General features: G+C 41.2%; 1 protein-coding gene across 7 annotated transcripts in view; it reads right to left on the reverse strand.

Annotated features, from left to right (window-relative positions):
• The window catches only part of KIAA0825 (KIAA0825 ortholog), a 313,028-nt gene that overhangs the window by 258,091 nt on the left and 41,246 nt on the right, over positions 1-13,691 (reverse strand). For all 7 annotated transcript variants that reach the window (XM_069962920.1, XM_069962918.1, XM_069962916.1 and 4 more), the window contains one exon: positions 221-397. In XM_069962920.1, coding sequence (XP_069819021.1) covers positions 221-397 — 177 coding nt within the window. The remainder of the gene's footprint in view (positions 1-220; positions 398-13,691) is intronic.

The following is a 13,691-nucleotide window of genomic DNA, read 5'->3' on the forward strand; positions in this document are numbered from 1 at the left end:
GTTTATATACTTTAGGGGAGATTTATTAAGACCAGCATACTGGTATGCGAGGGCGATATGGTATGTGGGCTGGTGCTGTATGATTGCCAGGGCTTCGCTTCAGTCCCAGTCCCTATTTGTGTATAGTGGTATCTCAGTGTATCCCCCCGTAGATATAATTTAACAAACACCACCACAATTCATTTACGTTGTGACAAATGTCTCATACAGATCACATTACCTTGCACATTTCCCTTTATTTCTGGGTAAGAGGAAAGAAACAGGATTTCAGAAGTTGTCTTCTCCACTTTATTTTCAAGCCACAAAAAAAGGTTAATGAACGCTGACAAGGATCTCAGCTGAGTCAGCTCCAAGGGTGTATCCAAAGCTTTCCTCTGCCGATCCTCCGTATTCAGAGCTAAGAACAAAAATGGGATTGTTTTAAAAATAGATATTTAATTCAAAGCAAAAAAATCTTTATCAAATTCACAAACCTAATTTCAGCAGGTATTGCTTAAAGCAATAATCTCCATTTCCACCTCTTATTGAGGCTCATTTGGCTTAGTATTTGTGTCACAATTACCTGATAATCTTTTTTCTCACTGGTAGTTTAGTCATAGATTATTTATACTCATTCTATCCTGGCTGTGAAGGAAATTATCTCCACATGTCCTGGCGTCCTAGGAAGCTTGTGCTTATACACAGCTTATGTACAGACCTGCAGTGTAAAGCATGGAGGAGAGGGCTCCAGCAGGGGGTCACTGATCAGGCAACAGAGTTATGACTTCATTATCACTTGTTTCATGCTGCCAGAAGCCTTGTTAATATGAAACACTTACAGACGCACTTATCACAATGATATAAGATTTATCTGGAATGACCAAGCCATTTTACAGAAATCATCATTGTAAATAGACAGCTCAGGGTCATCTGGGAGATCCTTCGGCCGCTTCGTTGGTAGATCACTTCAAAGAGATCTATCAATCAGGGTGGTCCACCCCGATGACTTGGAGTGTTTATGATTGCATTAAACAAAACATATACTGCATGGTATGCTATCAATATGGGTAGGCTCCGGGACCAACATCTCTCTCTAGAACCAAGGTCTCTGATCCTGAGCCTATGGCGGTATCCATGTTTTCATGGACTGCTAGGACTGCATCCAACTTCTTCAGCCACTGGTATTTAAATGCCGAATGATACGACTCCAGCGTGCTCCAGTTGCATTCATCTCTACAAAGTAGCTCTCACAAGCCACAGAGCAAGGTGCTGGCTGCAGTGAGGCCTACCCTTGTGGGACAAAAGGGGTAATATTTCTCCATGAGGAGAGTGTCATAAAGGTCACATTAGAGAGCTGTTTTGCATATGAATAGCCTTCTTCTTTTTAGAATTTCCAGTGGAGCATGAATGGACTGTAAGGGTCCTATTACACGGCCCGATCACGAACTGTAAACGAGCACCGATCTGCTAGACTGGCACTTGTTGACTGAGCTATTACACAGGCAGACTATAGGGCAGCAAGGGACACACAGACATTGTTAGTGAGATCTGTGCAACCCCTTCTTTAGTATAAAATAATTAAGTAATAATTCACCTTACCACGTTACCTGGTGTCCTCGGAGGCCTTCCCCGGTGTCTGCAGCTCTGACTTCTCTGCACTGACAGGGTGCTGGCTGCTCAGCCAATCACAGGCCGTGGCCTGTCTTGGCCAGTAATTGGCTGAGCGTCTGGCGGCCTGTCTCCGCCTGTGACTGGCTGAGCGGCCTATCAGTGCAGAGAAGGCAGAGCTGCAGAGACCAGGGAAGGCCTCCAAGGACACCAGGGAATGTGGTAAGGTGAGTTATTACTTTAGTATTTTATACTACAATCATCAGCTATAGCGATGGGCACCTGTTGCCCGATGATTTTAGGTCAGGACCTAAAGAAACGATCAGCCAACGGCTGATCATTCTCTCTATTCCATGGAGTGCTAATCATCTGAATCGTCCTGATCAGCCGATTATTGCTCAGTGTAATACGGCCCTAAGGGTACAAACCCACTTGACGTATTTGCTGCGTGAATCAGTCTTAAAAATAAGCAGGCAAAACGCAGGTTGGCTTTATACAATTGTTCTGCGTTAAAATACGCAATTGCGTATTTTTGAAGCGTGAAGCTTGTTGTTAGCAAAGCATCAGTTGTTAACAACCTGTGCAAAAAACGCATGTAGCTTCACGCTTCAAAAATACGCAATTGCGTATTTTAACGCAGAACAATTGTATAAAGCCAACCTGCGTTTTGCCTGCTTATTTTTTAGACTGATTCACGCAGCAAATACGTCAAGTGGGTTTGTACCCTAAGTGTCTACTTTCCACTTTAGTCCCTCCTATAGACAGTAATGGGCATTGTATAAACAGCACACCACAGTGCCCTACTCTCTTTCTATACCCCTATAATATTTAAATGCCTCACTATATACAGTCACTGTGCCTTACTATATACAGTGAATGAGCAGTGTGGTATTACCACCATTTTAGTACAAGAAGTGATATGTGCTGAACTGACAACATTTTTATTGTTCCAATTCCCCCCCCGCTGAGGCTGCAGGAAGTATAAGAAGACAGTAAAAGAAATCATGCAGCTTCAGGTTAAAAACAGGCAAGACCACAAGGAGGAAATACAAGAACACAAAAGTGTTATCTGTGTTCCTTAAAGAGAACCTGTCATGTTGAACACACAGTCTAGAGCTAGAAACATATTATAGAGGAGCAGAGCAAATTGATATAGAAGATTAAAGAGACTGTCCAGCACTGGAAAATAGTTTAAAGGGGTGGAAGAAAAGTTGGTAAAATCAGATACCACAGATAAATGTGCTGGTTCTATTAAATTAAATTACATCCCTATATTGTTCTTCGCCACATAGACCTGATCAGATCCGGTTTTCCGCTCTGAACTGTGCTTTCAGGCTCGGTGGAGACCAACTGCTAGTACTCCCTGGAGATTGGACTTGAACTGAGCATGCTTATTTCTTATAGATTCAATTAGAGGCGTATTAAGCCGTACCGATAGGCCTTCTATGTGCATCCGTACTGATATGTCTGTACCAATATGTCTTCTATGTGTCTCATAACGAAATTAGAAGTAAACATGCATATCCTATATAGATATGGGGGGGGGGGGTTGACTGAAAAAGTAGATTTTATTGTTATTGTAAACTTCAAAGTTTATTAATCATCCATCATACTGGAGTAACAACTGCTTCCTTAGACACTGGTAACACATTTTTATTATCCGGATGACAAGTCTTCCTGCACCAGAGGAGTCATGTATAGGGCTGAATTTTTTGATGGAAAACACTGGCATAATCAAAAGGCTTCAGCACGCCTTAAGGAATCCAATTTAAGATTAAATTCTCTGAGTACATTTGTAGACACTACTTCATCTTGAAGCAAATTCCAAAGTCTGATTACTTTTTTGGGAGAGGAAAAGCTTCCTTGTTAGAAAGTTGAACCTTTGCTTGACCCTCAATACGTTAGATATCTTCCTTTTCTTAGATTTCAGTCCTGCACTAACAAGACCTCATTTGTTTCCCTGTATTCACAATTTATATTTATACACTAAAACCTACCCTGTCTCTGGATTGTATTTTTTTTTCTATATGACACCTGGTTATTCAGGTTAAAAACAATCCAGGGGTCATCTGTTCCTTGGACCTATACAATTATAATTTGTCCAGAACTGTGTTCGATATAATTTGCAGTGGCAACTGGTAATATCACAAAATACATTTACACAGCACTGGTATATTCGGTTTACTGGCATTGCCCATAACAACTGCAACATACAAGAAAATGATTGCGAGACCACAGAGGGCAACAAGGAAAGTACAGGGATGGAATTGAATTCACCAGCAATGCAACTAATACTGGTTTATGGCTATTGTTGGATTATCATCCCCATAATGACTTGTAGTTACACAATAGCCAGAGGGCAAAATGCGTTCATCTACTCATTAAATCCTAGGCAATTTGGGTCAAAATAGCAACTGTAGTGATATCCGTTTTATTATCTGCTAGTGTAGTCTAAATGTTGCTGATGAGGATAGTTGTATTTCATTTAAGAGCAAAAATTATGACCAGCTTCCCCAAATGTACTGAAGAGCCTCGGATTTATAGACCTGTGAAATTGGATAGAATCCGATAGAATGATGGAGGCAGTGGGGTGCCAATAGCTGTTGTGAGATCTATCCATATACATGCATACTAATAGTAAATGTATACAAGTGCTCATTAAAGGGAACCCGTCATCACTTTCATGCTGCGTGGGTCACATGTTATCCAGGTGGTCGCCGATGGCTTCTGTCTACTCCACTAGCCTTGACTGATAGAACTCTCCCTATACCCAAAAAAGGAGAGATCTATCAACCAGGGCTTGGGGGTGGAGTGAAGTTGCAAAGGACCTCCAATAGGAGTGATGACGGGTCCCCTTTAAAGGGGTGCTCCAGAGAAAAATTTTTTTAACACTGTGTGTTTTTTTTTTGTTTTTTTTTTTTGCATAAATCAATAGTACAGGTGATTTTAAGAAACTTTGTAATTGGGTTTATTAGGCAAATATGCCATTATCTGCATTCAAAAAGACTTCCCCAGGTCCCGTTGCCCCTCCTCTCTCTCTCTCATTTACTGCTCATTATCAGGAAATCATGACTTGTTTATATAAGACGTGCCCTGTGTAACCTATGGAGAAGGGAGGAGGGACATTAGTTGCTAGCAGAGAACAAACGATTACACAGTGGGAGCTGTATGAAAGCTGGTATTCAGAGGTCAGAGAGGTCAGTGCTGACTTCAGAGGAGATAGCCCTGTGATGTAGATGTAAATTAACCCTTTGTTGTCCTGTTTTGGTGCCTCATCTCTCCCCTCTCCACAGACAATCATGAAGACAGGGGGGAGAGCTTCAAACTGCTTTTTCATGAGAAAAATGCCTTTTTTTCGGCTAATAAACCTAAATACAAAGTTTCTGTACTATTGATTTCTGCAAAAAAAAAATGTAAACGACAGTAACACTTTAAATCAACTGGTGCCCGAAAGTTATTAGATATGTAAATTACTTCTATTCAAAAATCTCCAGCCTTCCAGTACTTATCAGCTGCTGGATGTCCTGCAGGTAGTGGTGTGTTCTTTCCAATGTGACAAGATGCTCTCTACTGCCACCACTTTCTGTGTCAGGAACTGTCCACAACAGTAGCCAATGGGGGACAAAACATTGCCATGCTTGTATGTAAAATAGTTGAATTATAACTTAGATTGATTCATAAATGAGTTATCAAGGAGGAGTTATTGGGGAAGGCAGACTCTGCATTACAATCATTGCATGCAGGTGAAATATGCAATATAGGTAATGTTGTGTTGCCATTACTTAGGCATGGTTTCACCAGCATGCGATACCTGGAACCCCACCCCACTACCCCTTTCCAGCTATACTTCTGAGACAATATTAGAATGGAACTAGAGGGCCAGGAGCAAGAAAAAGTAATGTTTTTCCTTTTCCAAGATAACCTTTTAACCCCTTAAGGACCACACCAATTTTCATTTTTGCATTTTCATTTTTTCCTCCTCGCCTTCTAGGAGCTATAACTCTTTTATTTTTCTAGCTACCGGGCCATATGAGGTCTTGTTTTTTTCTGGAAAAGGTGTACTTTGTAATGGCATCTTTCAATCTACTATAACATGTATGACGGAACCCCCAAAATATTATTAATGGGGTAAAATTGGGATAAAAAATGCAATTCCGCATATTTTGGGGGGCTTCCGTGTTTACGTAATGCACTTTACGGTAAAATTGACATTTTATCTTTATTCTATAGGTCTGTCTGAATACAGCAATATGCATGTTTACATAGCTTTTCTAATGTTTCTATTTTTATTGCCGGGAAAATTGTTTTTTGCAAATAGGCATATTTAAAATGTCCCTATTGTGACTCTTACAGCACTTTTATTTTATCACCTACAGGGCTGTATGGGGCATTATTTTTTCCACCACGATCTCTAGTTTTTATTATTATCACATCTGTGTAGATCGGACGTATTGATCACATAAAATGTAATTAAAAAATCAACAATCCTGGCCGTTCAGCGTGGGGGGAAAATATTGTTTTATTTTAATAGATTGGACAATTACGACAATACGGTATATAATATGTCAATTAATTTTACTATTTTTATGTTTTATTTATAAAATGGGAAGGGGGGTGATTTAGACTTTTAGTGGAGGAGGGGCTATGGCATGATTTTTAGCACATTTATTAATTTCTTTTACACTTTTTAAGTCCCCCCAGAGGACTATAACATACACACATTAGATCAGTAACACTGATCACTGCTATGCCATAACACAGCAGGGATCAGTGTTATCTGCAAAGATCTGACTGCACGGAGGAAGGAAGGAGACCTCTGGCAGTCAGATAATGCTATCGGGACCCCCGCAGACATTCTGCGGGGGTCCCGATCGGTAAGTGACAGGGGCTGCTTCTGTCACTTATACTTAAACGCCGCAGCGTGATTGCGCCGTTTAAGGGGTTAATGACGCGGCAGCCCGCCATTGAGTGTGAGGGCCTGGCTGCTGATAGCAGTTGGTCCTCACCCGCTATGAAGCGAGCTCAGCACCTTAGCTCGCACCAGAGCATGGCCCCCGGCAGGGCGTACATTTCGTAAATATACGCTCATAGTCGTTAAGGGGTTAAAGGAGAGTTTATTTTTCTCTACGTTATCAATATAGTCACATTATTAGGCTATGTATGTCAGCAGACTTCTATGGGTATAAAAAAATGTTCCTATGGTTGATAATGCATTATTGGTGCGTATACTCAGCAGTAGGGATGGTCCGAACCGAGTTCGGTTCAGGTTCGTACGAACCCGAACCCTCGGTAATGACCCCGCTGTCTGCCCGCTACGTGGAGCGGGCAGATCAAGCGGGAGGACCGCCTGAAAAACTGGGATACAGCCACAGCCATAGGCTGTATCACAGTTTTCCAGGCGTTACTCCTGCTGTATCCGCCCGCTCCACGGAGCGGGCAGACAGGGGGAATCTGCTGCCGAGCGTTCGAGTTCATACGAACCCGAACCTCGGCAGGTTCGGACCATCCCTACTCAGCAGCGATGATCGGAGTCCCGCGGTGTGGCTTTATGTGGTGCTGTTCAAATCCTGCGCACATTCATGTCACCGCTCTTCTGTATCTATGTAGATTGAAGGCCGGAAGACACACTCTCCAATGCATTCTCTATTGGAGAGCATGACTTCCGGCCTTTAATCAAGATGGAGATAGAAGAGGGTCAGAAGAGCGGTGATGTTAATGCGTGCAGCAAACGAAGCCACGCCGCGGGACACCGACCATCGCTGGTGAGTATACATGCAAGCATGCAGCGGGAGGGCAAATGAAAAATAAAAACGGAATGCTTCTTTAAGCAGCACCTGTTGTTTGACACTCAAAACAACAGGTATATCAAACAATGGCCGTTGTTTTATGTTGTGTGAACATGGTCTTAAACTGCCTAAGATATGTCCTGAAAAATATTGCAGACCTTTATCCCATTCCTATGTGCACCATATGCGGTTGTCTTTTTATCCAAACACATACATGGTAGCACTTGCTTTTTTTTTTTTAGGACTTCTTGTTTCTTGTACCCTCCGTATTGCCTTATCTTTTGTTATGCATGTCCCCAAATAATCCTTATTCTAACAAATCTGAACTGCATGACACATGACCATTTTAGCCGAGTGCCCTGAAGATTGTGTTTGTGGTGCAAAAATATTTACATTTTGGATCTCTTCTGTAACGCTTCCAATCTCAGATTAGAACACCATCAATCAATTGAAAGGACGCTGCCAATTAATTTGGAAACCACTTAACAGAAAAGTGATGATATAGAATTTCATAGAAACTAATGCTGTAGCATCATCCATTTCCAACCACTTTAGTCAAGGCTAGTATTAAATCTGCAAGCCAGTGAATTCAAATCAGGTTAACCACTGTGCCATATCGCCTTTTCTTGCAATTAAGAGACAAGAATGTGCGTTTCCATGGAGAACAGTCCATTTTCCAGACTCCAGAGTTCAGCGTTGCATGTGCACTCAGCAAATAAGGTGTTAAGTAGGTAATATGTTTGACCCCTTCAAAGTAGAAGTGGGCTGCAAAGCATTACCCCTGCATTCAAGTGGATAATGGCTTTCTAGTGGTTGTAGAACATCACATGATGTGCCGTGACAGCAGAAATCAAACTAGTTAATTTGAGAAGTACAAGAATCCCCCACTCCTCCATTGCTATTTCTAATGTTCTATGCCTCATATGCAACTTGGCAGTATCTGAAATCACCATTGTGCATGTAAATGTACTTGGAGGGAAGGAAAAAAAAAAAAGAAATAAAGGTTAATTAATCGAATAAAAACAACCATAAATGCCAAGTTGCGAACAATAAAATGTTACGGAAAAAATGTAACTTCGGTCGGACTACAATTGAAAAGGAGGCTGTTTAATAAAAGAAAAGCAATTTAACGGGCCTATTTTGAATTTCAAGACATTAAGGGGTACATTTTCCAAGCAGTGCATGGGGAGTTACGTGCACAAATCCCATTAACATTAATGTGTTCCTTTGCTCTCAATGATATTAAGTTTTAAGTGATGCTATAACTATTATAACAATCCTTTGTGACAGCATTCATCTGTACAGTGTATATCCTGCCTATGCCTGGTTACACAAGATACTATCTCACATCTAATGATACGTTGGCTTCTAGAGGAGATAATAACTAACAGACTCACATAGTCTCAAGCATATTTCTCAACCCCCCCCTTCTTTCGTCTTCTACAGATACTATATTTCACATAATCTGCATAGCTCGTTGTAATCACCAAATTTCCCAAAAACTATAAAAAGAAAAAAAAAAAACCTTAATATTTCAGTACACCAGCTGTAATCCGCCAAACTAAATTATTACCGAAGGTGCCAGCGGTTTTCTATACACAGAGTACTTAAGATAATTATAAAAAATCATCTTCATTACCGCATGCAAGCAATTTTTAACGGTTTAATTTGGACAGGTTACAAAATACATTCGAATCGCACCGATATAATTACCGCCGGTCTTTCGAAGCAATAAAATCTTACCAACCAAATCCCTTTGACCCTGTTAATGTCTGTTCCTTGTTAAGCTAAGGCAAACATTGTTTGTAGCGAGCGTTTTTTTTTCCTTTTTTTTTTTCCAGAATATGATAAAAAGAAAAGAATTCCCTTAGCTGTTGTTATTGATTCCGGCGTTTACCGGCTGAGCGTTAAGTGCCGTTTACAAAACAGAACAGATGCAGATGCTGACAGAAAGGTAAACAATTGTTGTGTGGCTCGCTGCCAGACATGGAGGCGATATATTAAACTCCAAGTGAAGCACATTTCCCCTATGGATTACACTTATTGCCACTTCATTTCCTATGTGCTCCGTCTCTCTAGTGCGGTGCCTAGTGCTAAGCTATTTCCAGTCCTTTGCTGACCCCCGAGGCCCGGTGCTACCTCACACAGCCATTAGTGAAGGGAATTGCATGTGTCTGACACAGGCTGAAACCAATTATTAGATATTTTCTTCAGAATGATGCCCAACTCTGTTGGGAATGAGCAATCATGAAATAATTTACCTCCTGATTTAATTTTTTCCTGCACAAATTAGTTGTAGTGAGAGGCAAAGCCGTACACAGCTGCTTGTGACACGGTGTATCTCTGTCTTATCAAGCTTATACTTCAGACTTAAAGGAAGGGGGGGGGGAGCGGAGCTTTGGAGAAGGACTGAATAGGTTGGGGAATCCTGCTTAAAAGGAAAAAAACATGGAGAAGTTTATCAGATATACTGATCACAAGTGCTCCTGGATGATTAGAAATGACAGGGCCATAAAGAGATATGGAAGAGGGGGAGGGGGGAGTCAAGTCCTTCCAGGATCTTGCGTTTTATGCATCTTTATGCCGCTGCTGCTGTATGAGGTTTTTAAAGACCTGAGTGTCTTAAGAAAGGAACAGATGTGCACGACAAAAAATAAAATAAAAAAAAATAGTGTGGCCAATTATTTAGAAACATTGAAGATTGTCGGCAGAAAAAGACCACCGGGTCCATCTAGTCTGCTCTGTAAGTATTCCCCTTCTTATTATCTTAGGATAGACCAACAAAACACAGCAATCGCTGAGCTCAGGGAGACCAGCAACAAAAAAAACAAATGGAGTACTCACTGAAGAGTCTCCATTGATACATTGCCCCTTATAAATTTAAATATGCAAAAGAGCCTCAGTTACGAGTCTCAAAACATGGGAATAGCCAGATATCCCTCCGGGGGAGGAAAGCCTATTGCCAAGGGGGTGCCTCCCAGTGGGGAGATCACCAAACCACCCTGATACGTATCCCCTTAAGCCCCCACTCTATTGCGAGTATTGGAACATAAATAGGGAAATACCAGGGTGGCCCCTTTTACGTCAAAGTCTAACTCTGCAGCGAGTATAGCGACATGACAAGGGTTTACCAAGGCAGGCATCCATCCACAGATGATTGTTTCGGGGTAGTTGCCCCTCGTCAGTGTGGAGTAGGATTCTGGCTAACAGAGGCAATGAAAAATAGATCAATAAAACACAGCAATCGCTGAGCTCAGGGAGACCAGCGACAAAAAAAACAAATGGAGTACTCACTGAAGAGTCTCCACTGATGCATTGCCCCCGATAAATTTAAATATGCAAAAGAGGGGTCCGTGGAGTCTCAGTTACGAGTCTCAAAACACAGGAATAGCAAGATATCTTAGGATAGATACATGTTTATCCCAGGCAGGTTTACATTCTGCTATTGTAGATTTACCTACCACATCTGCTTACTTCTCCATTATATAATGGCAACCTTTTGTTGGTTATGGTAGGTTAAGTATAGAAAAGTGCAGTCCATTTTGGAATTTCCAATTGTAATGGCTCATTAACGAATCCTTCAGAACCTCCGGAGAATTGTACTCAAATCTGTACATGCAAATGGGACCACTACCAACACGTCCTACACAGTCTGTAGTCAGAGGCACACTTACAGAATATAGGCTAGCGTAAATGCACAGAGATTGATGCAGTCATCTTGCCTTAATATGAAAACAAAGCTCTTGCAATGCTTGAAGTGCGTTAGGGAATTACAGGCAACCCGGAGGCCAAGAGTACATTTCAGTCGAGTGGTATAATCATCTGCTCATGCCCCAAGCACAAAACCTGCTTCTGAAGATAGAGCAATACAGCATTTTTAAAACACTGGAGTAATTCCTTCTTTACAAACCTATTTTACATTTATCTTAGAGCTATTCTCCTCCATTAGAAGCTAAGGTAGGGAATTGGAAAACTTTTTCACCAGAAGTCTGGTATAAAGGCTTTTTATATAGCTTATATTGTACTGAGAGCCTAGAGGGCACCAGAAAAACTACTACAAAGATATCTCCAGGTGGCACCTAGTCCTGATTTTTATGATCAGATCAACGGCACTAAGGAACCTTTACAATGGGAAAACAACTGCTCAATACAAGCACCGACTGACTTACCAGAAATGCTCATTCAGTTGATGATCGCCCATAAAAGTGCCAGCGATCAGCTGGCAAGTGGGAAAACACCTGCTCATTGCCTGATTGGATCTTTTGACCATTGTTGTTGGCTGCACAAGATGTGTGGTCAATAACAATGAATGCTAATGGCAGCACAAATGATACAGTGATCATTTGTGCACCCTGTCTGCATGTTTCTTTATGCCTTGTAAAAGCACTGCAAAGGGGTGCCAATCTCACTGATCGTGGCTTGTTTGCAGCCTTAGGCCATGTTCAGATCTTGTAAGAGACTGGCCGTTCCGTCAGAAAAAATCATCCCGGCCGGTACTGCGGTACTGGCCGGATGATCTTTAGCGCCGCTGAGTTCTGATGCGGGCGCATCCATGCGCGTCCGCATCAGAACTCTCCACTGCATGCAAAGGAGCCGCACTCTCCATAGTGTGCACTGACAGGGTTTTCTGCGGCCGTTATTCATTGAATAGCAGCCGCAGAAAACTGACATGTCAGTTTCTCACGGCGCTGCTAGGGATCAGGGCCGGAGGGTATATCATGTGTACATGTGTAATGTAACGTATATTTTCATATTAATCACGGGCCGTAGTTTTACGAATATATACGTAGTGTGGACATAGCATGATTATTGGAGGTTAGTTGTATGCCCTGATCGTTTAATAGATCGTGCAGCCATTTATTTCAATTGTTGTTGGCACAGGAAGAGATGTGCTGTTGACGCACAAAGCTTTTCAGGTCTGCGAAAAAGATGGAATTAGCCAATGAACAAGCAATTGCACGTTAACAAGCTGATCGCTGTGCCTTTGACATGATATGTAGGAGGACCTTCCGGGTGACATCATATCCATCATGCTGTGATTTCTACAAAAATGCTATTGGATGACGCCATGTGAATTTATTCCAAGGGTTATTTAGTTAAAGATAATAATCTATCACCTAGATGCTTGTGTACAGATTAAGTTTACACTGAGTAAAATCAGTGGAATTGGGATTGCTCACACGTCTCCGCTTCCGTCACTCTCCTCTCAAAGAATTGACACTAAGGCAGGCAGGATTTTGTGGCGGAGGGCTCCGCCGTGAAATTCTGCTGCTTTTACTCTGTGTAAACATAACCTTAAGCCAGGTACTAAAACAAGATCTTTTTTCTAATGTTTCAATTTTTTTTTTTTTTTTGTACATTGTGTGTATTATGGGGGCTGCCATCTTTCCTGAGCTGTTTTAACAGCGTCTAGAGATATGCTTTACCACTCACAATAAACAGGACCTGTCTCATTCTGATAAATGAGAAAGGCTTCTGGACATGCTTAATGATTTTTAACCCCTTAAGGTCAAAGCCTATTTTCGTTTTTGCGCTTTTGCTTATTCCATTTTAAGTTTAAAAGTCCATAGCGCTTGCATTTTTCACCTAGAGACGTATATGAGCGCTTATTTTTTGCGAAACCAATTGTACTTTGTAATGACAGGCATTGTTTTTCCATAACATATGCTGCGAAACCGGAAAAAAATCATTTGCGCTGTCAAATTGAAAAAAAAACCGAATTTGTTTTGATTTCGGGGAGTTTTGCATTTACGCCATTCGTCCTATGGTAAAACTGACTTGTTATGCATGTTCCTCAAGTCGTTACGATTACTATGATATATAACATGTATAACTTATATTGTATCTGATGGCTTGTAAAAAATTCAAACCATTGTTAACAAATATACGTTCCTTAAAATCGCTCCATTCCCAGGCTTATAGCACTTTTATCCTTTGGTCTATGGGGCTGTCAGGTGTCATTTTTTGCGCCATGATGCGTTCTTTCTATCGGTACCTTGATTGCGCATATACGACTTTTTGATCGTTTTTTTATTACATTCTTTCTGGATTTGATGCGACCAAAAATGCGCAATTTTGCACTTTGGAATTTTTTTGCGCAGACGCCGTTTACCGTGCGAGATCAGGAATGTGATTAATTAATAGTTCGGGCAATTACGCGCGCGGCGGTACTAAATATGTTTATTTATTTATTTATTAATTTATATTTATAAAATGGGAAAAGGGGGGTGATTTGGACTTTTATTAGGGGAGGGGATTTTTTATTAATAAAAACACTTTTTTACTTTTTTTTTTACTGTAACTAGAAGCCCCCCTGGG

This window comes from Dendropsophus ebraccatus, chromosome 3 (assembly GCF_027789765.1).
Source record: "Dendropsophus ebraccatus isolate aDenEbr1 chromosome 3, aDenEbr1.pat, whole genome shotgun sequence".
NCBI classification, from domain to species: Eukaryota; Metazoa; Chordata; class Amphibia; order Anura; family Hylidae; genus Dendropsophus; species Dendropsophus ebraccatus.